The sequence below is a fragment of the Wyeomyia smithii genome, chromosome 3 (assembly GCF_029784165.1).
Source record: "Wyeomyia smithii strain HCP4-BCI-WySm-NY-G18 chromosome 3, ASM2978416v1, whole genome shotgun sequence".
Lineage (NCBI taxonomy): Eukaryota > Metazoa > Arthropoda > Insecta > Diptera > Culicidae > Wyeomyia > Wyeomyia smithii.
The window spans coordinates 123,285,486-123,312,534 of NC_073696.1; the positions used below are offsets into that span (position 1 = coordinate 123,285,486).

General features: G+C 39.5%; 1 protein-coding gene across 4 annotated transcripts in view; it reads left to right on the top strand.

The window, feature by feature from the left end:
• The window catches only part of LOC129731596 (discoidin domain-containing receptor 2), a 682,978-nt gene that overhangs the window by 353,255 nt on the left and 302,674 nt on the right, over positions 1-27,049 (top strand). For all 4 annotated transcript variants that reach the window (XR_008729043.1, XM_055691707.1, XM_055691706.1 and 1 more), the window contains one exon: positions 24,324-24,429. Coding sequence is in view for 3 of the 4 variants with exons in the window: in XM_055691707.1 (XP_055547682.1) it covers positions 24,324-24,429 (106 nt within the window). In the remaining variant the exon portion in view is untranslated. The remainder of the gene's footprint in view (positions 1-24,323; positions 24,430-27,049) is intronic.

Below are 27,049 nucleotides of genomic sequence, written 5' to 3' on the forward strand. Positions count from 1 at the left end.
ATGGATGTTAGGCATAGTATGCCAGGCATACAGACGCGAGGCATAATGGATGTGAGGCATAATGGATACGAGGCATACTGCCAAAAGGCATAACGGACGCGAGGCCGAATGGACACAAGGCCGAATGGACACAAGGCCGAATGGACGCGAGGCCGAATGGACGCGAGGCCGAATGGACGCGAGGCCGAATGGACGCGAGGCCGAATGGACGCGAGGCCGAATGGACGCGAGGCCGAATGGACGCAAGGCCGAATGCGATGTTGTACGAACGCATGAGATCCAATTATGTAGTTCAGGTGTTATTATATTCCTAAAAGGTTTAAGTTGAATGTAATACTTTTCTTGAAATCATGCGGCGAAGACGCATAATCGAGGGCAAGGAAACGAGGCGGCACTAAGCCGCCGTGGTTTCCGCAGTCCGAGCCGGCCGCCGACCCGCCGTCGGAAGCGGCGGCCTCTCGCACTCAAACGACTGATCTACTGGTTTGCTAGGTCTACTCAAACAGAGTTTTCTTCCCTTAGTTAAGTCCGAACGAGCGGTAGCGAGTAAGGACAGCATTCGCTCGAACAGCGAGTCGGCCGAAGGCCGCGAGTGTATTGCTTTCCAAATGACACTTTGAAACGAAATACATGTTATTGAATGCTGTGATGATGATGACAATAATAACATATTCCGCATCACTTCCCCTTGGCCATGTGTCCTTTCGGCCTTGTATCCATTCGGCCTCGCGACCATTCGGCCTCGCGTCCATTCGGCCTCGCGTCCATTCGGCCTCGCGCCCATTCGGCCTCGCGTCCATTCGGCCTCGCGTCCATTCGGCCTTGCGTCCATTCGGCCTCGCGTCCATTCGGCCTCGCGTCCATTCGGCCTCGCGTCCATATGCCTCGTGTCCGTATGCCTGCCGTCCATTATGCCTAGCGTACTATGCCTCGCGTCCGTATGCCTCGCGTCTGTATGCTTAACGGGGTGTCATCGCTGCTCGCAGCACCGTTCCACAGTGGAGAACTTAGAACATCAAACCTGATCAAAATTATTTTCAAGTATTTTTGGACTGGAAACGTATCATGGATCGAAAATATGGTATAATAAATAGTTGTGACTAAAAGTTTCATGGAATAACCCACCTTTAAGTGATTTGTTACTTTTCTGATGATGTAGTTCGGATTTAATGGTAGTTTCTTTTCTACAATAAATGACTGAGCCTTTATGAATGAAACACTACTATTATTTTAGATCAGTGAGGTTCGGGGTTAACACTGTTTTGTTTATTGATCAATCTGAACACTAAGAAGAATCTGAAGAGTCACTAGTATTATTATCACAGTCCTTGTACGAACATTTCACTCGCAATACTAGCATTGCTTCGGACGAAAAAGTTTAACCGTTTTTCTTGGATTTTGGCCTAGAGCTCGTAATCAAAAAAATCTGAATTCAAGAGCAACCTGTTGAGAATGTCTCAGAACACTCATCTATTACATGTTCCTTGGCAATATCGAGACTGTTTATAAGTCTTTAAGGTTTACAGATTGATTAAAGTAACCTTCTTTGACAATCTCTATAGTTGGTTTGATGATGAGTGACTACGTTGCATTTGATTGTTTTGAAAATATGTGAACGGTACGAAAGCATCGAATGCAACAACAGAAAGCTAAAATTTTATCGATTTCAACCAGCTGTAACAAAGGTCAACTATACTTCTGGATGCTCATGAGCTGTTAAAAGATTCAGTAGGCATCACACTTCAAAATGAGACTATGCAGAACATGGTTAATAAACTTTTGCTTTCTTGACTTTTGATCAGGTTTTTTCTTGGTGTACTCCTATGTGCGTTCGAAGAATTCGTTTGCGAACAGGATACCGTTCTTATCGAGCTAGTAAGCAACCAAACAGAACGTTGAAGCAAAGTTTCGTTACCAAAACTCCAGATCGGAAATTGTACCAGCAGGTTTTGAAAAGGATCCTGCCAGATCAATGATGCCTGATCATCGACGATGAAACATACGTCAAAATTAATTTCGGACAGCTTCCTGGCCGAAAATTTTACATGGTGACGGCACGGGAAGATGTTACTGCGAAGTTAAAGTTTGCTTTGCGAAGTTAGAGTTTGCAAGCGACATGCAGCTGTGGAGCAAAGACCAAAGTGTTCGTAACGAATAAGACGAAAAAGCTGTACAAGGAAGAATGCCTCAAAAATCGTTTGCTACCTTTCATTAAAACCCATGAATGTCTCGTGAAGTTTGGGCCAGATTTGCCGAGTTGCTACTACAGCCGGGAAGGCATAACTGGATCACTGGTACCGTGATAAGAACGTAGAGTTCAACGATAAAAACATAAATCCACCCAACTGCCCGCAGTTCCAAACCATTCAGAGATTTTGGGCAATAATGAAGCGGAAGCTCAAGAAAAGTGAAAGAACGGTTCGGGACGCTACTTGGATGACCAAAATGTTGAACAAATGTGCCAAGGAAGTTGACTCCGGAAGTGTGCAGCGTTTGATGGGTGTAATAAAATAAAAAGTACAAGCTTTCATTAGAAACGAAGTGAAATGATTTGTATTGATATGTTTTTCTTTAAAGTACAGTGAATTACTGTTGTTTTGATGTATAAACCGTACAATTTGACGTACAAATAGTCAATCCTTCACCGAGATACAAATAGTTTTATTATTCCGGATTCTGAATGGACATAACTTTATAAAAGTGTACAGCTTGATCCGTCAGATAGGTAAATAATGTGATCCAGTGTGCCCTTCTCTGACTAGCACTAGCAGTCACTAGACTAGTCTAAAATAATCCCTATGTGAAATGGCGGACGAATGGTTTCAATCTTTCATCCGAATGGAGTTCCATTGGAGGTAATGATAGAATGGTCTTGGGGATCTTGCAGAGGGCGCAAATGTTTGCTAATTTCCTGACAAAACATCGCATATTAGCCAGCTTGAAGCGCATTCCATTCGTCACTGTCTCTTGGTTGGCATGCCGATATCGGTGATGGTAGAAATCCGTGAAGTCGTGCATACTTTGGTCTCCGGAGGACGCTCCGATCGAGTAAAATTCGTCGCCGCACCAAATTAACCATCTGCGTAACCATCTGCGCACCAAATTAACCAAATGTTGCGTACCATCTTCGGTGGACTGCAGATGGGGAACGGAGTGTGGAGAAGGCGGGTGAACCACGAACTGCAGGAGATGCTTGGGGAGCCATCTATCGTCCACACCGCTAAGATTGGCAGGTTGCGGTGGGCTGGGCATGTTGTACGGATGTCGGACGACAGCCCGGTAAAGATGGTTCTTGAAACCAATCCGTCAGGGACGAGACGGAGAAGAGCCCAGCGGGCAAGGTGGATCAATCAGGTTGAAGACGACGGCAGCCATGGACCGACTGGAATGGAGACGACTTTTACATACAGCAAAGGCCACACCAAGCCTTGGGACTGTTTGGTAAGGTAAGGTAAGAAGTCCGTGACATGTATTGTAAAATATTGTTACCACTAGGGTTCGAAAGGGTCTCAGGATATTTTGCTTCGAACGGTGCATATACCGCATGTTTTATAGATTTATGATTTACCGGGGTTCCTTGAGTATTCTGCTTCGGCCAAGATTTCTCACCAAAGTGTCGCAACCAGGTACTATCATATTTAGATTGTGTTCGCTCTTCTGTTTTGTGGCATTCTCCGCCACGGCGTTCTGCGATTGGACCCACCTATACTCTTGGGGACCGCTGAATGTTAGAATATCTCTAATTTCAACTGATACAAAATTGTGGGAACGACGATTATCAGAACAAATTCACGCCAACCCCGTTGAGGGGACAATCCACTAGAAGCATTGAGCTATCGAAAGTGTATGGGACTCTTAAGCCGTAGTCGAGAAACGATACCCCCAGAGAAACCAGAGAGAAGCTTTTTTGCTCCCGCCAGGACCAGTTGAGCACCGTCATTATATATTTAACAGAAGTAGACAGTGCCTAAATAAACACTTTCACTAGCGTCTACAAAAGTATGGATTCACTGGACATTTGAAGTAAATATTTGGAAACAAAGAGAAGGTAGCAGCGTGGAATCATCGGTCGATCCAGCTTCGGAAAGACTTCGACTCATTGGCGTTACTTCTGATGAAGATCCTCGCTTTTTTCTGTATGGACTTACCACATTTGACAAACTTACTACTGCTCTTCTAAACCGAGCCCCTTTGCATCCTACCAATATCGCCAAACTACAATTTCCTGGAGAGAGACGTTCTTCAATTTAGCGTTCCTCTTTAGCCAGGTTCAATCTAAAAAGGACCTATTATGTCAAGATCCTCATCGAAACCTCGCTCGCCGTGCCAATATCGCAAATTATAATTCCCTGGAAAGGAGTCTTATCAAAATCTCGTTCCTCCAGCCAATATCGCGCCATATTTACAATTCTATGAAAGAACTACTACACGTTTCTTATAGACGTTTTTTTATGATTAGGACTTATTTGTGTTTGTTGTTGACTACAGGAGTTCTGTAGAATTCGGCTTGAAGGAAGGGGATGTAGTGAGAAACCTGAGAATAGCCCTATGTTGAAATACTTTAACTACCAAATGGCCTGACCAATCGCTTGTCAAAGCGAACTCTCAAACCTTGCGGTTACGGAACTCACTCGTAGATCGGTTCATACAATCAAGTTCATGATACCAGATTCCTTGGATTATCCCTTTTCCGTGAATGAAAACCTCGCCATCGCACACTGTTTCCAAAGCTGCAAAAACGTGATCGAAATTATTTTGACCCAAAAACATTGATTTTAGAGCTCGAACGTCTTCAGCAAAGTTGTTACATTAATTATTCTGCATGTATAGAAGTTGCAATTCCATGATTAATCCACTCAACAGTAAGAAAAGAACTTTACTTTTCTCAATTTGGAATATGAAAATTCACTTTGTTCTCCAAAATTGTAGCAAATTTTTAAAGAACCAACATTGTGAAAGACATCATACTACTATCTATATATTTAAATGGATTTTTGTGGAGTTTTCTATAGATTACTACTTAAAATCTTTTTTTGCTATTAAACTTTTTATAGTGATTTTCTACAATTTTTGAATGTTTTATAAAATTGTTGGCTACAATGAAACAAACAATATCTTCGGAGAAAGTTCATTTTTATCTCACATACATTTTCGGTTGTTGACAATTTTTACTAGAACAATGCGCTAATTTACACTAATCACTCTCAAATAATGATTTTGGAGTCGTAAGTGGTAAGTTCTATTAATTATTCTCTATTTTGTAGAAGTTTTGTGATTAATCTACCTAAAAGTAAGAAATGAGTTTCATTTTTTCCACTTTGCTGAATAAAGTTTTAGCACATTTTGTAAGAAACAACTTTGTCGAAGACACTATACTTGTATCTGCTAATTTAAATGAACTATTGTAAAGTTTTCTCTAGAATGCCCTTTAAAATATTTTTTTCAAGATAACTTTTTATAGTGATTTTCTAAAATTTTTCAATGTTCTACAATGTTGTTAACTATAATAAAGCACATAAGTTCACTGAAGAAAGTTTATTTTTATCTCGCAAGTTTATTTAGTTATTGAATTTTTTTATTAAAATAATGCACTTATTTATTTACAATTATCTGCACAGGAGACAGCGAGATACAAATGCCTATATCTAAATTAAATGATGTTTTACTTATACTTAAATATGGAAATGGTTTAGTCTGCAGATATTTGCAGATTTTAAGGATATCTGGTATTAAATAAGTGCATCGTTTCAATAAAAATCGTCAATAACCAATGAAATATGAGAGATAAAAATAAACTTTCTACGATGGAATTGCTAATTTTGTGATAGCAAACAACAATGTAGAACATTGAAAAATTGTAGAAAATCACTACTAAATGTTATATTGAAAAAGATTTTTAGTGGCAATCTGCAGTAAAATCCACAAAAGTCCATTTAAAAAGGCAGATAGACGTATGGTATCTTTGAGAAAGTTGTTTCTGATAAAATGTGCAACAACTTTGCCGAACAAAGTGGATTTTTATATGCAAAGATGAAAAAGTAATATTCGCTTCTCACTGTTAAGTGGATTTATCAAAAAATTTCAACTTCTATAAAATGGAGAATAATCAATGGATCAACTTTCCTGAAGGCACTATGGCTCTAAAATGTGTTATTTTGGGTCAAAATAATTTCGATCACGATTTTGCAGCTTTGGAAACAGTGTGCATCGACCGTCGTTCATTAATTTTCACTGCTAATCAATAAAGTATGATACGCCAGGTCTAAATTAATAGCTTCCCTGCAGGCCGAGGGTAGACAGCCGGCTGTTCCTGTTCGTGATGTCTTGGCGAGCCGTGACCTATCCTACATGTCCCTTATATACGTTTTCCTGAAATCCATCCACGCCCCAGTCTAGTCCTGTTCCCCTCCGTCTACACCCAACAAAACGACAAGAACACGTTTGAACCTTAAGCACAAAACCAGCAACCAGACCCCGCACAATAGAACCAGGACCCAAGGACTACGAGCCTCTGTCCCAACTCACGACATCGTGGCTCAGCAGAACGAATCCATACATGCCATTCGACGATTATCAGACGACCATTGAACAACAAAACACTGATTGGAAATCCCATGCTAGTTTTAAGTTAGACTTAATTTCAGCTCGTAGTCGGCAGCGAGGATAAAAAATTTGCTTTAGTTTTTAAGTCATCAGATATAATTGGCGCCGTTAAACATTAAATTGTATTTGTGCCGTGTCAAATAAATGTTATGTGAAGAAAAAAAAAAAAAAATGAAGTATGATGATAAATATTTAAACATCAAAAAATTATCCAACGTTTCATCTATGCAACGACATCTTGATTATTGTAATTCGTTATATAGCTATACTGTTATCATTGTTTGAAACCTAATATAACATTTGGCTGGTTTCATTCCCACTTCCACAGAATGTACTCCAGTATATAAACAAAGAAGTAGTCTGTACTCTAACTACAAAAACTACTGCAAAAGTGCAAACATATTGAATTTTCTGGCGGTGTTTATCGTTTATCAAAATTAACCTTTACTTCTTCCACTCTCTCAAAACTCGTGTGAAACTTATGTGTTGTTAGCATATTCTTTAGACATAGCAAAGCATATTATCGTTTTCCCGAAAAAGTGAAAATAGTTTGATGATTTGTATATGATAGCGGGTTGCTATTCACAACAAGAAAAATTCGGCCAATGTTACTTTGAGCACGGGTCGAGCATTGGTGCACCCAAAACTTCTCGGTTGCTTGAAGCAACCTTGGTTAGGTACTGACAACAATATACCGAAAAACGCATTTATTTTTCAAATAATACAAACAACCCAATCTGAAACAAAATTACCACTAGCAGCGAAAGAACGTTATCTAAATTGCATTCTCGTTACCGAATAAGGACGCACAGGTACAAATATTTTCTTCCGTTTTTCCCACCTATTTTGTGTGTGTGTGTGTGTGTGTGTGGTACGCAAGACTACCGTATGCTTCCGATTCCATATTCAGAAACAGTTTCCACATGAGGGTTTTTTTACGGTTCCCGAACTCTCTTTCCAATGCTCACTGACCGAAACAGGCAAACAAAATTCGTAAATTAATAATCACGTGAGTAAATAAAATATGTATTTCTATTACCCTTCCTTTCGTTCACTGCAAACATCGCCGTAGCGGAATCGGAAGTCGGGAAGCTATTTTTACTCACCGGAGCTTTTGTACTTGTGTGTATGTGTTTGTGTGTGTGCAAGAGGATAGAACATGTATAAGAAAATTCATTCCTTTTTACAGCCCACTGCGGCATGCGGGATGCCGGCAAAGAGCACAGAAGGCGAAAACTTTCATCAATAATAAATTGATTTCATTTCCACGTTTGCTTGCTCAATCGTCCTAGTACAGTTGTATCCTGGAATCGGTCGATCCGAGAGCCTCTGCAAAACATGCGAGATCTTGGCCGAGATGTCGCAATTCAGTCGCTCCGCAGGGGAAACGTTACCATGGCTTGAGCCTGTGTGCCTTTCGAGTGTCATAAATTATGCAAAATCGGTAAAATTCTTCGCTCTGACCCGTAGCCGATGAGCTTAACCCGGTATGTCAAGAGCACAGCAGATGAAGATATATTCCCCCGAGGTGTGCTGCTGATTTTTCCTCATGTGGGTTGGGAATCCTACCGTCCTAGCACTGAACTTATCAGACACGATTTTTCTGTCTGTTTTGAAGAGCCAGTGGACAGCTGTTATGGTTTGACCACGTGTGTTCCCCCCGAGGCCAACAGGTAACGTGGCACTGACATACAACCGAGCTAAGGAACGATCAATACTGTAACATTTTATTGCACTTGTCTGGAAGCTCCATCTCTCCTCGGGCTGCAAATCGAAACTTCGGAAGGTGGGGAGCAGTACCGGGGGATGCTAACAGCTTGTAAGACATCGCTACGGTCTGTTCCGTATGCTGGCTGTAAAAAGATAATAAATGTATACGATCGGTGTAAAATTTTCAAATAAAAACACAAAAGTGATGACATTCGTTTCCCAAATGGACGGATTCAGCCACAAATTGCATACCTATCGGAAGGCTCACCGGGGGCTGTCACACAAGGGGTTATATGAACCTTTTTACCTTAATGTGACACCATCCGGAAAGCCATTGGTGCGCTATGAAGGGGGAGGCTGGAGGGCATAAAATCGGCAGTTGATGCAGCATGAAAGACGATGTTTTACGCAAACATGCCGTTATTCTTTTTTATAAATGTGGAACGGGAGAGCAAAAGTTTAATTACCTATTTCATATTGACTGCGATCGTTCATGTTCATCAAACTAATATAATTTTTTAGTGGTTTTGGCAATGTTTTCTGACCTTACCAAAACAAAGTTTTTGTCGAAAATGGCCGGTATATTATTCTAAATAATTTAACAGTATTTCATTGGTTTGTTGATGATGATGATGATGATGGTCCCACCTCTTACCCCTACAAAGGTTTGAGAAAGACGATTTATCTACAAGATAATTATTATAAAACAATTAAACCAGATAAGCAAACAAAACGAACTGGTTTTCATCACAGATATAAATTTTTCACAATTGATCCAATGCTTTGCAGCGATTCAAATAGAGAAAATATTCGTCAAAAATCAAGTAATTCATCGACAAAGCGTTGTCGGTATCAATTTATTGGCAACTGTCAGCCAAAAGACATTAATTGCATCTGAGTAAAGCCAACATCCAGTGTAATCATCCACAAAGTCGATACAATCCCGACGAGGCCATTCCTGCCGTGATCAGCAAGCAAAGCACAAGTCCAGCTGTCAACTTCGATGTGATTTATAAGAGAGCCCCCACCTAGGGAAGTCGAAAATATTTCCAACTCGAAAATATCCTAGACCGGCTAGGAAACCAATGTCCAATAACAACCAACAGAACTAAAATCGTTCCGATTACTCTGACGAGTATCTTGATAATGTCAAAATAAAATAATAAAGGTATTCTCCATCTCAAATGATTAAATTTCTAAATTCAGTCCTTCATATCTGATCATCGCGCGCGATTTTCAAACCTTCGTAGACTACTCTTTTTTATTTTATACTACATCAATAATTACAAAATCCATCATCACCCTCGTGACGAACATAATAGTTTTTCAGTGCTACCATATTCCTTTAAAAAGCTATATAAGCAGAGTCCACAGAGATCATCCGTTACAAGAACTTCGTCAATTACAGTTTAGCTAAATTAAAAAAAATTAAATAACTGCTTAAAATTCAGCTTTGACGTGTGAAATGCATAGTCTCTTGAATTCTGATAGCGTCGCCGTACGTCTGATGTGTCTGGGCATCGAATTGTATACATTTATTCCTTTAAAGAACAATGAATTTTGTGAAGCACTAGTTAAAAAATGTGGTGTTCTAATTTCTCCCGCATTTCTTGTGTTATATCTATGGATGTCACTTCCTCTAACAATTCGATCACACAAATATCGGGGCAGCAATCCATTAGCTACTTTAAAAATGAACACCATTGTCAGAAAAACAATTCGTTGCTTCACCGATAGCCATTGCAAAGCGTCAAGCATCAAGGACGAGGAAGTGTATCTATTGCATCTCAAAATCAACCGCATTATTTTATTTTGCAAGCGCTGCAATCTCGATATTTGTGTTTCATTTGCCAAAAATAAAATGGAAGTGCAAAAGTCTAAATGAGGAGAGATGATTGATTTATAGAGATGAATCTTGCTGAAAGTATTCAACTCCTTTTTCAAACGACAGAGGATTCCATATTTCTTGGCAATTTTCTTGATGACATTATCAATGTGAACATTGAACTTTAGCTTGTCATCAATAATCACGCCAAGATATTTGATCTCACTCACGCGATCGATTGTCTCACCATCAATTTCAACTGAGACATTTTCATTTACACGGTTTCGCGAAATAATCATGAATTTTGTTTTGTTGGTATTCAATTTTAGCTGTTTGAATTTCAACCATCCGCTCAGCGATCGCAAATCTTTGTTTAAATGCAATATGGCTTCTTCGAGATTTTTAGCTGCAATGAACAATACTGTGTCATCAGCAAAAAGATTTATGTCACAAAAACGTAAGACTCTTCTCATATCATTAATGTACATAATAAACAAAATAGGCCCTAATACACTTCCCTGAGGTACACCAAGAGTGTTCCTTATGGGATCAGAGGTAAAATCATTGAAAATAGTCCTTTGAGTTCTGTCACACAAGTAGTTTTCAAACCATTTGTATGCAGTACTCGTAATTCCAAAGCGCTTTATAGTTTGTAACAATAAGGGCCTAGAAATCGTTTCAAAAGCGCGTTTAAGATCCAAAAACACCGCAACAATAGTATCCTTACGCTCAATGTTTTCTTTCCATTTTGCTAACACCAAATTCAATGCAGTTTCACAAGAATGGCCTTCCCGATATCCTGATTGTTCTGGTATCAGCAAACCGTTAGCGTTCAAATATTGTAACAGTTGGCCTTTTACAGCAAGTTCTAAGATTTTCTCTAAAGTGTGCAACATATTGATAGGACGAAACTCTTCGGCTTTAATCGTCCCAGCAACTTTTTGTATCGGAATCACGAACGACTCCTTCCAAATTTGTGGCACGTGCCCCGTTTGTAATGATTCGTTTATAAGGCCAAGTAGATCGTGCCCAATAACATGAAAACAATCTTGAATAACTCTAGCATTAACGTTATCAATTCCAGCCGTTTTATGAAGAGAAAAACATATGTTTTTGAGTTGTTCTAGTGTAAGTTGGTGAAAGCTTTCAAAACTACAATTAACATTATACGGCCGTTTTATTTCATTCGGTTCATTAACCAATTCAATTGATTTATTGATCAATGAAACACTTTCGATGAAATAATCATTGAACTTACCTGCAATTGTTGCTTCAGAATGTTCTTCAATGCCATCAAAAGTTATGGACCGCGGATTAAAATTGCAAGGTTTCAGTAATGACTTCAGTATTCTCCATAACTCTTTGCTGTTGTTTTTATGTTGATCAATTTTCCCCTGTATATATTCGCTCCGTGTTTTGTTCAGAGATTGTGAATATATATTCCTAGCAACTGTATAATTGTACCAATCATTATCATTTGTTGTTCTACAAAACTTCTTGTACAATTTGTCTCTTTTTCGCCTGAGGCGCAAAAGATTTAGATTGTACCAGTTGTTCGAGTTCTTAACAACAACATTCTTTTGTTTGACTAACTGATTAGTACAGTTTTTTAAAACATTGTTCAAAATAGTTGCTTTATCATCAAGGCTACGAGATAGGGAAAAGTCCAAGTTTCTTGCAACAAGCTCCGAAACCTTTTGTTTCGAGTAATTTTTCCAGCACTTAAATTTCACTTGATTTATTTTACTTCCCGTACCACAATTATTTATAACAATCGTTTCATGATCGGTAACTTTTAAATTGGGACTCACCATTGCAGAAACGGAGTCAAAATTAGTATAAACGTGGTCAATCAAAGTCCTACTATGTCTGGAAATACGGGTATACTCATTGATTATTTGTTTCAAATTGCAAAATTCGGCTAAGCGCTTCAAATGATTTGAATTGAGGTTATCGCGCCAATTCATGTTAAAATCTCCGGTAATAAGGTTAAATTTACTACAATCCACAAAAACTTCGAACCAAGTTTCCAAAATCTCCATAAAACGCTGGTCACTTGAACTGGGAGAATGATAAACAACACCATAATTACCCATCTTCATGCCACCTTCCACCGTAATGCCCAAGAACCAGTTTCCATCAATTGCTTCGTTGTGGCGAAGATTGAATCGAATTGATTCCTGTGCATAAATAGCAACACCGCCAGTGTGTCTGGAATGCGAGCAACAAGCAGCTATTTTGTATCCCGGTATAGAGTATTGGTCGAACGCATCAATATCTACAATGTGAGTTTCTGATAAAAATACCAAAAATGGACGCTTTTCCTCTACAATCTGTCGCAAAGCAACGTAGTTTGTAGATAACCCTGCAATATTCAAATACATCATATCGAATTGATTCACATTCCACTTGGAACTTGGTTGCTATTTATCGAAACGCAGGCTGCTTTTTTTTTGCTCATACAATTTCTTGTAAACTGAGCATTCCGAGCTAGATGCTGCGTGGTTAACGTCCAAATTCATTTTGCGTTCTTTATTAAATTTTAAACAGTTAATGCATTTCGATACAGTGGAAGAACATTCAGATGTCTTGTGTTGCCCGCTACACAAGGAGCACTTTTCATCGTTTTTACATTCTGTGCTCTTGTGCCCAAATTCTCCACATTTGAAGCATCTCAAAATGTTAATCGCTGGAATGATGTGGCACCGATCCCACCCAACATTCACTTTTTTCGCGGTCAACAAACCATTATACGACTTTTTATCGACTTCAATTACCACGTTGAACTTGTTATATTTGAAACGTGGATTTTCGTACATACTAATAACCTTGATACTATCGATAGAAACCGCCTCGTTTTGACTCTTTAAAAGGTCAATGAAGGCGTCAGGAGAATACTGATCACTCATACCCATTACTTTTAATCTTGGCACCGGGGGAACGGGTACAACAGCTGTGTAGCTTTCACCAAGGTTGTTTTCAATACCACTTTTCACGATCTCTATGTTATCATTTGTTGCACACTCAACAATAACTGAGCCATCTTTCCCGTTTCTAAAGTTACTTATTTTGTGGGTCTTCGGATCTAAATTCGACTTTAAAAATTCCCTTGTAGCTTCACTACTCTGGGAGGACTCTTTTGGCTTGATCACAATGACTGGACCAGCCTTACGTTTTTTTATATTACCACGAACTACACTCGCAAAAGTTAAAACTTCTGTTTCGTTATTCGCGCAATTACCATCATCATTTAATTTACGTTTTTTAGTCTTTTTTGCCACATTCCGATTCAAACTATCAGAATCCGACACATTATCGCCCATTTCAACTAACTCCTGTCTACGTTTATTTTCTAAAAATGAACTAGTCATAATATCCATTTTTCCACTAATAAATTTATCAAAATCATCGCCTCTTTGCTTTAGAGTACTGATTATATTTAAGCTCATTTCTTCCATCCCGCCCTTTAACGCGTTGCCTATCTGAGCAGTAATTTTGTAAAAATATGCACAAATCATACAAGCAGAAAGAAATAACAAAGTAATGGCAGCCCTGCTATAGGGTTTGGTTACGTTTACTTTTTTCTGAAAATTTAATTTAAAAACATTACTTTTTAGCAGTTAGATTCAGCATGTTTTACAACCTTCACCCTCCATCGCAAATTTTCGCTAGCATCCAGACTGCATTCTTTGTTGTGCATCGATGGTCAGATGCTGTAATTTTGTTGCACATTATTCACATATTTTCATCTCCACATACTTGCAATGAACTAACTGACCGCTGCTTTTCTACCGATCCGCCGCGCCGTCGAACCAAGCGAAAGTGTGTGCGTGTGCTGGTCGCTTCCAACCGGGCTCCGCTTGTGCTTTACTCCATCGCGTCGTTGCTATTATATGCGGGAAGTGTCTTCTGTTTTCCCCATTAGTCGGATAATGGGTCAGACTGTGCTCGAACAAACCAACAACAGTTGCTGTTGTTGTTGTAGCTGGTGCTGACCGGCGTTAAAGTAGTTGTTTGCGTCGTTGTGGTGTGAGTACGGTTTGCTCGTCTGTCTTCTCGCTGTAGACACCTCCCTACTAGTGCACTTGTTCCTTCAATGCAGAACACCCGGTTAAGCTAAACTGCGGTAAGTTTTTCCAACAGCTTACCTCCTTCCCTATGTTGACTCCCTGGCACCTAGTTTGAAAGTCAGTAGGCCGGAAGTAGCGAAACGTGAATATTCTGTTAGAGAATTTATTTTTGTTTCCAAAAAGGATTTTTACGGATGTAGCTAGTGATAATGTGAAAACGAGCCGGTCGGCTCTGTTCACGCGGCGGGTTGACAGGAAGCAAATACTCATATAGCATGCCACATAGCCATAGTTCACTGCAAGCCATGTGTTTATGAAATTTGTGGAAAGTTGAAAACACAACTCCACACGAATAAGAAACTGCATCCGGCTCCGGTTTGAACTACCGAGTTACCGTGATTGGGGGGTTTCAAGCAAGTGCACCAACAAAACATCATGCTAGCTACTGCTAGCTGCGAAAAAGGAAGTATTTTGAGCATTTTGTATTTCTATCAGCTGTTATTCCACCTCGATCCAACCGAGCCTGTTTCGGGGCTTTGCTCTGCCGACGACACCGACGTGGCCCCGAGATTGAAGGCATCCCGTTGTGTGGAATATAATGGAAAACAATAAAGGAAATTAAGCATATTTTCAAAATTGGTTTTCCCCGTAGCTACTGCTACAGAACTACACAGAGACGTAGTCAGCTAGAGTAGTGGACTGGTAGAGGAATAACAGCATAAACAGAAACCGACTACGAGCCTGTACAATGCTGTTGAACTTACACAACAATCAGTGCTTGACGGGTTGAGGCTGTACAAAGATGGTTTCCGTTTTGTATGGAATGAAACAAAATTCCGTTAGCAGAATCGGGTAGGAGGTTTTTTTTGGAGGTGAGAGTATTTTGCAGCTGACAAGGATCGCTTTCCGATGAGGACGTGCATTTACATTCATACACACACACAGCCAGAAACCACATGAAAAGCCGTTCTCTCTGATTTTCATAGGAACGCCCGGGTATCGCAGTTGCCTTCCTCGTTCGTTCTAATGGAGCGTTCGGAAGTGACTACCGTAGGAATTTTCTTGCTGTTTTAGCAGTTCTCTGATATTGGTGCCACTGAACCGGACGTATTGCTTTACCATAATGCTCCACTCTCAGCGGGGTTATTTAGAACTGATGCCTAGTGTTTGGACGAGGTCTAACCGAACCGCCCGCCCTCTGACATAGAACACGCTGCTGGATATGAAACCTAATTCAGTTTTTACCCTTGGCGTGAGGGTGTCCGGTTCTTCTTCTTCGTAGTGCTGCGAATATGTTCGAGTACATGCGATTTTCACGATGCAGTGGTAGTGGAATAAATATGATTTCTCAATAGTTTGCTCGATAGGAATGAATATGGTGAAGTGATTCATTCAATTTGTTAAGAATAATGAACTACGTACTTATAATTTCTTTCTGAGAATTTATAGACAAACATGCTTTTGATATGTTAGCAAAGCAAAGCGTTGGCTGCTTTTATCCGGATTGGAACGTCCTGGGCCGTTTCTGTGTTGCTCCAGCAGCAGACTTCGGAGGGGCTGATGCGTTCCCAACTGCTTCTGAAGCAGGCTTCGGCGTGGTGGTTTCTTCGCTCCTTGTCTGTAACCGTTGGCTACAATTCCTAGTTTTTATTTGATGTAATTTTTATTTGTATGTTTAGAGCCTTCATGTTTCCCTCCAGTACAGAACATGAGCACATTAGCTATGGACAAATGCCGCTGCAACAATATAAATCGCTGTTTGGTTGATGAGGCTGGATTCTGCATAACGCAAACTGCTTCAAAAAAGAAGATTTGAATTAGGCGCAAAACCATTGAAGGGAACTGGCGGCCTTTCTGAGGATTCAAAAGGAAGCAGACTCGCAAACTCGTGAGCTTTTTGAGACACTAGGCGTCCGTGTGCTGTGCAGTGAGTGAAACCGAGGTTCGAACCCCCCCTGTGGGGCTATTGGTAGTGCGCATGGAGACTGGCCCGCAGCTACAAGGAACTGCGCAGTACACGGTTCGAATCTAACTGTATGACAATCAGCATCTCAAAACGCTCTGTTATCAGCTTCAGTCGCAAAAAACAGCCTCTGGTTTATGATTACTGCATTGGAGATACGTATTTAAGACGCAGCGACATTGTAACTGACCTTGGCGTGGTGTTGGATTCTCATTTGACGTTTAGACAACACTATATGACGATTATTAACAAGGAGAATCGACAGCTGGGAATTATATTCAGAATTGGACGAGAGTTCATTGATCCCGGAACTCTGCGTGCTCTCTATTGCTCTTTAGTACGTTCTATCCTCGAAGCTAGCTGTGTAGTTTGGAATCCACACTATGAGTTCTGGACTAACCGTTTGGAGCGTATACAGAAATGTTTTATTCGGAAAATTTGCTGTATGCTACCATGAAGAAACCCTGAAGCTCGACCGCCCTATGAAGAACTGTGTCTACTGATTGGCTTAGCGCCGCTCGAACAACGTTGCAAGGATATATTAGCAAACACCGCCCATAGAATACTATTGGGCGTTTATGACCGCCCTACCGTTCTATCGCTTCTTCAGTTACATTGCCCACTCCGACCGCAACGGAACAATCAGCTACTACGGGTTAGGTCACTCGCACCAACGGACTGCATGAGCCAATTCGGCAGATGGCTTTAGAATATAACCGACGTGATATTGATTTAGTCTTTTAACTGTATTTGTTCACTTGTTAAGTATTCTGTATTGTTATAATCTAATAGTTTTATCTTGTGATTGTGTTGTACTAAAAGATACTGGGTTTTTATGCCGCTTTGAGTGAAGACATAAGTTTGCTCAAGGTGGCTTTTCCCAGTCCAAACATCAAATATCATTTAGACGTGTAGTCGGATGACGAAATTCAATAAATAATAATAATAAATTAATAAGTAAAGTGAAGGTTCTTGTTTTTTGTTCTTTATCCGCGATATCATTGATTACCTGGTAGCTAGCCGACCCAGCGATACCAGCAATAGGGCATGCTCTGACGCATAATTTGCCAGCCGTGAAGTGTTTAGAAGTCAGGTGGTTTCATGTCACTTAGCCTAAATAGCGAACACTGCTTACCACCGGCGAGCCAACATAAAACGTAGCACACAACTCCCGGGCCAGCGGAACAACCCTCACTAGACTTAGCAATGGAACAACCTTTACTGTAAACTACACAAAAAACGGGACACCAATTGCAAAAAATAAAGTTAAAAACGGGCACAAAAAACGCGACGTGTGTCCCGTATCGAGATCGACGCTAAACTAAATGATTCCCGCAATGGCTGCTTCCGCTGCCGACCAAAACAATCCCACCGAAACGTCGAAGCCAGCACTCAACACACCACTTTTCCACAGCTAGAGGGAAATTCCGGCCTATCTCACCCGAAACATTGATTCACAAATATGACAAAAAAAATTACTACACCTATCATCGTGATTATATCGTTCACAAACGGAAAAATGAATAGAAATAAACAAAATTTAGGTTAACAAAATCCAGCAAACAGTTGTGACCAGTTGTCATGTTAGGTACACGTGGGAGTGTGCAGAGCTATGAAAATTCCTTGAGTTTTCAATGAACGAATTGCACCAAAACAGTTCAGTGTACAGGATAATTGCGATGTTGGCGCTTCTATCCTACTAACACTTTTGTTACCTAAAGAGTCATTTCACGTTATTGCTAATTAGGTAATACGGAAAAACTTTGCGTATAATAATTTAACCATTGGTTAATAATTAAACCGATTATGGACCGGACCTAGGTCCTAATTTTTCTTCTGCTTGATTTCCATGACGTGGTCTTATATTTTTCTAATCAAGAAAAAAATGATGAAACATTGTTTTCACCTTTCCACAACCGAGGTTTTTACTGTTCGTTTTACATTACAGTACGACCAAGTGTGAAAAAAATTGCTTCCTGAGCATCGATAAATGGCTTAAAATCAATGTCATCTATTAGCTATTAGAATGTATTATTATCAATAGTTTCTATTATTTTTCAAAAAAAAATATTGAAAAAAGTCTAGTTGGTTTTTTGTATCCAACATTACACACGCAAAATTTATGATCTTGCACAATCAATGTATCTTCCCGATTCGCATAAATTTTGCACTGAAATCGCAAAATAAATGTGTAAAATGCATAACGCAACAGCTGTACTGCGAATACATTGACATAGATTGGAATCAGAATATATATTATATACACGAGAATCGTGATGATCCGGTAAACATCAGTTTCGGGAGAACGATCATTTCGGGGCGCTCGAAAAATCGTGCTTCATTTTCGTGCGCCGGTTCATATGAACGACCTGCTTATCCCTAATAATACTCTGCATCCAAAACAACCTTCAGCAATCCATGTTCCTTCACACAACTTAGTGACACTGGTGCCAGTAACGTGTAATCATATGCATAAGAATGAAACCAGAGTCATAGATAAATGCAAAATGTTTTGAACAATCTTAATGTTAATGATTCAATGATATTTTTAAATGACCGGATTCATGAAAGTGTACCGATCAGTTGATATTTTCTTTAATCTAGTCAGTACTCAAATTATCAGCATAGATTGCTGGTTGCACTGTTTCAACGAGAGCAACCTTCTGAAAAACATTATCAATATCAGTACAAATCAACATGACGATACTACCCAAGTAACGCACGTTGTTATGGAACAGTTGAGATAACTCCTCTAACACAACCTTCAGTTATAGATTTCAGTTGACATTACCTTTTCCATGACGTCTCTATCACCAGAAAATATATAATAAATAATAAATAAATAAATAAATAAAAAGCGCAAAAAATAAAGGCTACTAAAACAAGTACTGGTACAATATGAAGTATTATATAACTTCACGAAAGCAAGCTGAACTGAAGATACAAAATGCATCTCGAGTACCAATATGGTAAAAATACGTTGAAAATAGGTTATTTTCAAGTTATAATTGCTAACTAATCACCGCGTTAATTCAAAAATCCGCGTAAAAAAACACGTTTTTTAAAAAATCCGCGTAAAGTAGTCCAGCAAGAAGGGCTTTAGAAAAAAAGTATTTAATTGTCCTCTTTGACGGTCATTCCGGATCTTTCGGTGGGCGGAGTGTATTTTTTGGACTATGTCTTTTACTAGATAAACACTTAAACGTTTCTGGTTCCAAACCCACGTTAATTCGAAAATTCGTGAACATTTTTTTGAATTAGCGCGGTATCGCGTAAAAAAAACCGCGTTAATTCCAAAATCCGCGTAAAAAAACCACGTTAATTCAAAAATCCGCGTAAAAAAAAAACGCGTTAATTGAAAAATCCGCGTAAAAAAAAACCTGACTGTATTGCAGAACGACGCTGATTTATATTAGGATCAATAAAGAAAAAAAAAGGGTGACTATGGCGCTTCGAATAATTACTAAAAAATACGAAACAATATTAGATCAACCATTTGATGCTTTTATTACAAAGTTCTACGTGCGCGTCAAATTTCATGGTGAAACATTGCGTTCTACTTCTGAAAAAAATCAAGCGACAGAAACAATTCGTTTTGAAAGGTTGAACATTACTTTTTATCAACAATTTATAATTATTTGAAAGTGCCACTGACAAAAGCGATTGTCGATCTAGTTGCACTTCGCATAGCATGCGAATTTGCGCATGCGCCTTAAGCCTGTATTACACTCTTTGACCAAGCGTCAAATATTTGGCACTTTTTGACAGATAAATATTTGGTCGAAGATAATTGTTTGTCACTCTCCAATTTTAACATGGGGCAAACACGGGCAAACAACAACCATGATGTCAAATAAATTTGACCATTATGTCAGAAGGTCAAATATTTGGCCATTAGACAAAGAGTGTAATACAGGCTTTAGACTAAACGCCAGAACAACGATATCGATTTGATCGACGATTGATTGTCTGACGATGGGTGTTGAAATATTTCGATGAAATGTTTCTCGGTACATTATATAAATTTCGATATTCCCGCTGAAACAGTGTTTCGGAACATGTTTCTGGATAATACGATCAGAAGTTCGGGCAATTACTACTCTACTACTCTACTACTCCTACTACTACTCTACTCTACTACGAGGTTCGTGATTTACTGGTTTTAGGGAACGTGGTCGTGTTTTTCTTTGATACAGTCTGGAGTTGATTATGCTTTTATCATCCACGAGTTTAGTTCATTTACCTCATGTTTTCCAGTTTTTCGGCTTGTGGCTGGAGTAGTGAAACAACTCAAACTTTCATAACTAGAATATTTACTGTAGAAACTGACCCCACAAAATTTGAATAAAATTGTTAGCGGGGGCGGGGGATGACGTATAATCAATAACGAATAGAATTAATTAAATTGTCTTAGTTTTACTTCAATACTTACATTTGAACAAAAACATCAGCGTGTCAAACATTTGACGAGGATTTTGACATTAATTACGTGTAACAGAAAGGAATTGTTGTGGCGATTCGTGCCAATAAATGAAACATGCACCACTACACTCCTCCACTACACTCCTAAGTCCAACCGGCGAAGTGTTTTTTGCTAGTAAGAATCGTCCGGAGCGCTCAAGAATGCAGCAATTAGTCAGAAAAGTGAAGTGTTGGCCAGATGTTTTGAGATTCGCAAGGCATAATAATCATTGACTACCTTGAACACATAATATAAATAATAACAATCAACAAACAATATTATTGTAAACTATTAAATCGATTGGACGTTAAATTCGAGATAAAATGGCCACATATGATGAAGATACTTTAATCAAGGGTTTTGCTCGTTGGCAAACTGGCTTCAGCCTCCTGTATTCGCCTGATTTTGCCTCGAGCGACTTTTTTCTGTTTCCTCGATTAAAAATGTGACTCTCTGGCAAGCGATTCCACTCGAATAAGAAGGTAGAGTTGGAAACAAACGACTATTTTGAAGAACTTGATGCGCAGTACTACAAAACTAGCATCGGAATGTTAAATAACCGCTACAACATGTGCATTATTCTGGTGAAGACTCTATCGAAGATTGAAACAGCATTTTCGGATTTTCATTAGTAGGCCTGAGATGTTTCAGCCAGTTAGATTTGAAAAAAAATCATGAATGGCGAAGATTAAGTTCGAGAAACTTACAGTTCGTTTATTTATGAATATCAAGTGTAACAATTGTCCTAATTATCTACCTTATGGATTTATTAAGAGACAACATACTACGATGCCTGATTTCTCCGAGGACAAATTGTATTTCGGAAAACCGGCTGATTATATGTAGGATCAGAATGATGAGAAATTAAATTTTGGATAGTTGCTAGCAACAAATATCTAATGTTACATTTACATTGAAAACGTTTAAAGAAATCGCAACATTGTTTGCAGTTCAACAGTCAACATATAAATAACACCGTAAATTTTAATAATTGAAGATTGCATGATCTAAAAAATTTACTTTTCAAGGAAAATAATAGCAATTAATAATGTGCTTAAATCGAATTAGCAAACACGCAGCGGACGAGGACTTTAAAAATGCAACAGTAATTATTCTAAATTGCGGCCAAACTAATGTATAATTATCTTACTTGATTGCAGGATATCTCGGAATTAATAACAAAGTATTCCTCCTTAAGTAATTGATTCAATAAAATAACCTTTTACTCTGTTCTTGTGCAACTAATTCAGGGGTAGTCACCATTTCCAGTGTCGTGCAGACCAGGTCAAGTTCTTACACACATATCAGAGAGTCTGCCGGCCTGAGTATAAAATCCTCCATACGAAAGCACATCGATAGAAGGCCCGTAAGTCAACATGTCCTTGGTGATGTTTGTTTTGCTGTAGGAAAATCAAGAGATAGGCCGACAATTTATGTGTGTTGTTTTGTATTCCTTACAAATTGTTGAACAATTACGAAACAATATTTCTTGCTTGTTTTTAGTTACGGAATAAAAACATATGAGATGCAACATCAAAATTTCCCCTTTCACTTAAAGTTTAAACCCGACAACATTTCGAGCCATTCTAACGCTCGGTCGGCATGCCTATCTGCAATGTGCGATGCAGTTATTTAAAGTGTGTAATTACAGGTCTTTTCAAAGCTCACTTCATCCGACTCTGATCCGAGCCGCCCGGATGGCGATGGTGTGCAATTGCAATCTCGAGACCATGAGAAAAGTGCTAACCGATGCGTATTCCAAGAATCTCATATTTTCGATGTCAGTCGATGCGGGAACGCTCGGGCATGGGTTGAAATTTATATTTATGTGCAGCATCATAAATTTAATTTAATTTAAGGCTTGATGGGTAAGAAACGAACCTTCTGCTAGGCACGAGCAGCACGGATGAGACGGCAACAAGCTGCAGACTCGTCCGAAGAAATAGTTTTGAGCTGGTGAAGTTCATCCTACTCCTCGTGCTCCTTTCCTGCCATCGTTGCTGAGCCAAGTTCACTTTTTGTCTCGAATACTCGATTAGCATTTCTTGAATACCCTTTCTTATTGCTGATTGTTGGTGTTGTTGTTGTTGAGGTTACGGACGTTATATGAGCTCTTGTAGCGTATTTGCCATCACCAGCAGGTCTTGTCCTCTAAGGCACAGGTCTGTGGGTGTGTAAGAATTCACTTCTATGCTCTTTTCGAGACTCACGACAGACAGGTTCCTGGATTCTGAACTCGAAAGGAGTAAATTTAATTAAAAACTGGATCTGAAAATTAGAGTATGAATTGAATCGAATCCGGTGTTGCACAAATCTTTTAATTTATAATGATTCAACTCTGTCAGTTGGTGCCTCAAACATTCTGACTCATTACTTATTTATAAGCATTGGCATTAAAAATCGATGCTAGCTTTCTGTGCAGGCTGAGCTGGGGCTGGGCTGGAAGTTCAATCAGTCAGTGGCAAACTGCTATCACTGACTCAATTGAAGCCCACCTCCGCACCGTTTCAAAGTTTCGTGGGAACTGTCTCGAAGGAGTAACTTTTCCTCAACTTTGTCCACACAACTTCATACCGACCGCCTGCCCACTCCGGCTGTAACTTTCAATCACTTTGTCAGCTGGTCGTTTTCGAACCGCCTGCATCACCCCTCCGCTCATTGTTCTATCTTGTTTCCTTTGTCCTTTCTCGTGAGAAAAATTACAAATTCGATAAGCGCCTCACCGAAACGAGTGCTATCAAAGTAATTCACTCACTTCCACATGGAGAGAGAGAGAGACAGATAGAAAATTCTTGGACTCGGTCAAGACACAGACTCTCGACTTTGTTTCGATAAAGTTGTCCACTGCCCCGGTTCGATTCATCTAGCATGGAAGAAAAAGGCGTATCCGGTACAGAAGATGAACAAAAGTTGATTCTTCTGATGGGTTGGAACTTGAGAGGCGTTGTGCGAAAGTTGTGGAAAAACCGATGAAAACGACGACGGTTGGGATGTTTAGCTTGCGTTAGTTAATTTACAAATAATGAAGTTAAATAAATTTGAAAAACTTTCAATGGTTTACTATTAGCAGCTTACTTAAGGTTGATTTGATGGACTTGTTGACGAAAACAAAAACAATCTCGGCCATTGAATCAATGTTGGTGAATTTGTTGAACTGAACTGAACAAAAATTAAGTAGTATGTTAAGAGGCTGGAGTTTTTTATCAAGCATAACTTTTGTCGTAGACACCTTTCCAAGCGACGTGGTTTAAATAATTGCTGTAAATATCATAGCTTGAAAAACTGCAAATGCGATTAAAATGCTGAAAGACAAATTATTAAATCTTACTCTTTTCTTGATTAAAAAGCTTTCTGATAACCAAAAAACCTTAAACCAAAAAACCAACAAAATACCATGGAAATCTAAGAGAAGTAAAACAGTTCTATTTCCTAGCATTTAATGGTAGAAATGAGTTTCATCAAATTCGATTGTTATGCGTTTGAAATTAACTTGAACTGTCACTGAGAGTAATATATTCCCCCCATTAAAAATAAATAACCAAATATTAAACTCATCATTATTTTCTGTGTCTTTTAAATAAATAAGAATCGCGTTTACCGACGCCCTGCCTCTAATGAGCCTAAACTAATCGATTTCTTTCTCTCTACACCACGCTGATCGATCGTCGGCGGCGTCGCTTCTAATTACAGAGAAATGCAAAAATCCATTAGGGATGGAATCCGGAGCTATCAACGATTCGCAGATAACAGCCAGTTCAGCCCACGACATCGGCAACGTGGGACCCCAGCATGCCAGGTAAGAACAAACGAAATATAAGGGACCGCATCTTACGTAAGCTGCTCTGCGTCTCCATCGTTTCCCGAATCCACCGCGCCATTCCGGTTTCCATTGCAAAGTAACGAACAGAACAGAACATTTTCCGGATCATTTTTAATCTCCCCGCACATATGTAGGCTCTCCTCCGAAATCCCATTTTCTCATTCAACTAAACCCGTCCCGAAATGTGCTCCCCGATCCTCGGTGAAAGGTGAACGGCGAACTTCTTTCAACACTGCATAATGCCGCTCCCTGGCTGACGGGTTGCCGGAATAATCTTCAACGCCGACTGCGGGATAACAAATCCACATTATCCTCATCAGGATAACAAATTGCTCTCATTTAAAATGAAAAATCACTATGTGTTGTATAACGGGCGCTTCTTGGCTGTCGGGGCTTCCCTGCCTTTTTTCTTCTAGCAATCCTTTCAGTGCTCTTTCTCTACAAAGCAGGAGATAATGCCTGCTGTGGTGGGCAAAATTTTCTGCTTCCCTTGTTGAATGCGGAAAGTGCAGAGCTCTAAGCCGGAAGCAGATTATCATTTGTTTATCTTGTGACTTGTGAAATTATCATTATACTCGGTTGGTGTTGGTTTCCTCATTATGAGTTATAGTTCCTTAATAGTCAATTCGAAGATATATGCATCAAATGCAGAAATACTCAACAAGAAAACTTTGCCGACGCAACGCACTAATCCGGACAATAACTTTCAAGTCGTCTTATGCACTCGCTCCAAGAGCTGCAAGGAAACCTAGCTAAAAGGCAAACAAAGATAAATAATGTGCTGCATGGCTGCAGCAAAGAAAAGAAAACGCGGAAACGTACCTAACTACGAAGCAGCGAACGACAGTTTCATTCAGGTGAGAAAACAAGAAAAAAGAAATCCAAACCCATCAAGAAAGAATCTCTCCCTCTTAGTGCTCCATCCTATGCCACCCACCGGGACAACAATGGTAGAAAATTATTTTCCATTTGCGCAAATGAGAAGTAAAACGAAGCCTCCTGGTGATTTTCGTCTTGGTGTTTTACCACCCACAAGATGATGTGACGATGTTGGATTGATCACACGTTCCTTGGCTGGAAACAGAAGCTTCCTTGTAAGTGCGAACTCGATGATTAAAGAGTTTAAGTCTCTCGAATACGCGTCAGCACGCGGGAAGTGTAAAAAAATCGTTCTACAACCAGACACCACTTTACCGTCTCTTAAACGTAGTTGGAATAAAAAGAACACATCAACGATACGTGAGATAATGGAAGTTTAGGAATTGCAGGTTGCTGGAAGCTAAAGTAAAAAAAAGAACAGAAAACAAAGTGATGGCGTTTTCAATACTTTTTTCACTTACCGCTCGAATTCTTGTCAATCGACTTTTGCGGCTGCCGGCAATTGCAATTTCAATTGTTGTTTCAGTCGCCGCTGTTTTTGGTCGTTTGATGTAACTTCGGCGAAATGAAAATAGAAAAGGAAAATTGTTCCGTTATTTTCAAAGAAAACATTGCCAATAAACATTTTGCCAGTGATTACGAAGTAAATTTATTATGGAGGAATTTGAACGTTTTGTGAATTTTTCTTATCCGTAAGATCAGAAAATTTGTCACCTGAATCACTAAGTATTTTACAACAAAATGATCACTGAAGTAACTATTTTAGCTGAATATGAGTGAAACTAACCATTGCTGTATTGGAAAGAGTAACTATTGTATGGGATGGGAAGAAGTCCTTCTCATTTACCGTGAATTTTGACAGTTCGATCAGCCGTTTCGCTGACATTTTCATCATGAAGTTCCGTGTCACGCAACATTTCCGAACCCCTGATTGAAGTGAACAGTTCAAGCATTGTCGGATTCATTGTCCACACACACTTTGGGGGCTACAACAAAAGTTCACTTCTCATGGCTCATGACTAAATACAAAAAAATAAAAATCCAGAAATTTCTTCAATAACCTTCCTATAACTTATAGTTTTGTATGACATATTCCTTTAGGCGTCGTACACAAATTACGTAACGCTAAAAATCTAGATTTCAGACCCCCTCCTCCCCTATGTAACGATAAGTAACGTTCGATATGACTTCCCCATGAAATTACGTAACGCTAAACAGCCTGATCCCCCTCAGAAATTTTCAATTTCGAGTAAACATCACAGTTACGTAACTGTCTCTATTAATCCCCCCCCTCCCCCCTACGTAACGATAAGTAACGTAGACTCAACCCCCCTTCATGCGTAATTTGTGTAAGACGCCTTATTGAAATTTTGACAACTAAAAATGGGGCCCTCTTAAGGTAGGGTTAGGGAAAACGGTCTTTTTTAAAGAGCGGCTCGGACCCGCTCACTTACCGTTGCGACTCGACTCATGTGAACGGCTCATAGTTCACAATGATTTATGTGCGTTGACAGTTCGTGTTGTTTCGATACACTTCGGTTTCGGGCGAAGTTTAAGTGTGCTCGAAGAGCCTTGGCTCGTGAGCCGGTCACCTATCCCTACCACAAGCTACCTGGCCCCCGGGCCCACCGCGCAATCCAAAATCCGGCCTTGAGTGCAAGGTAGCCATGAAAGAATCGTCAAAGGTCTTGCAAAGGAGGAGAGGATCAAGTCTAAA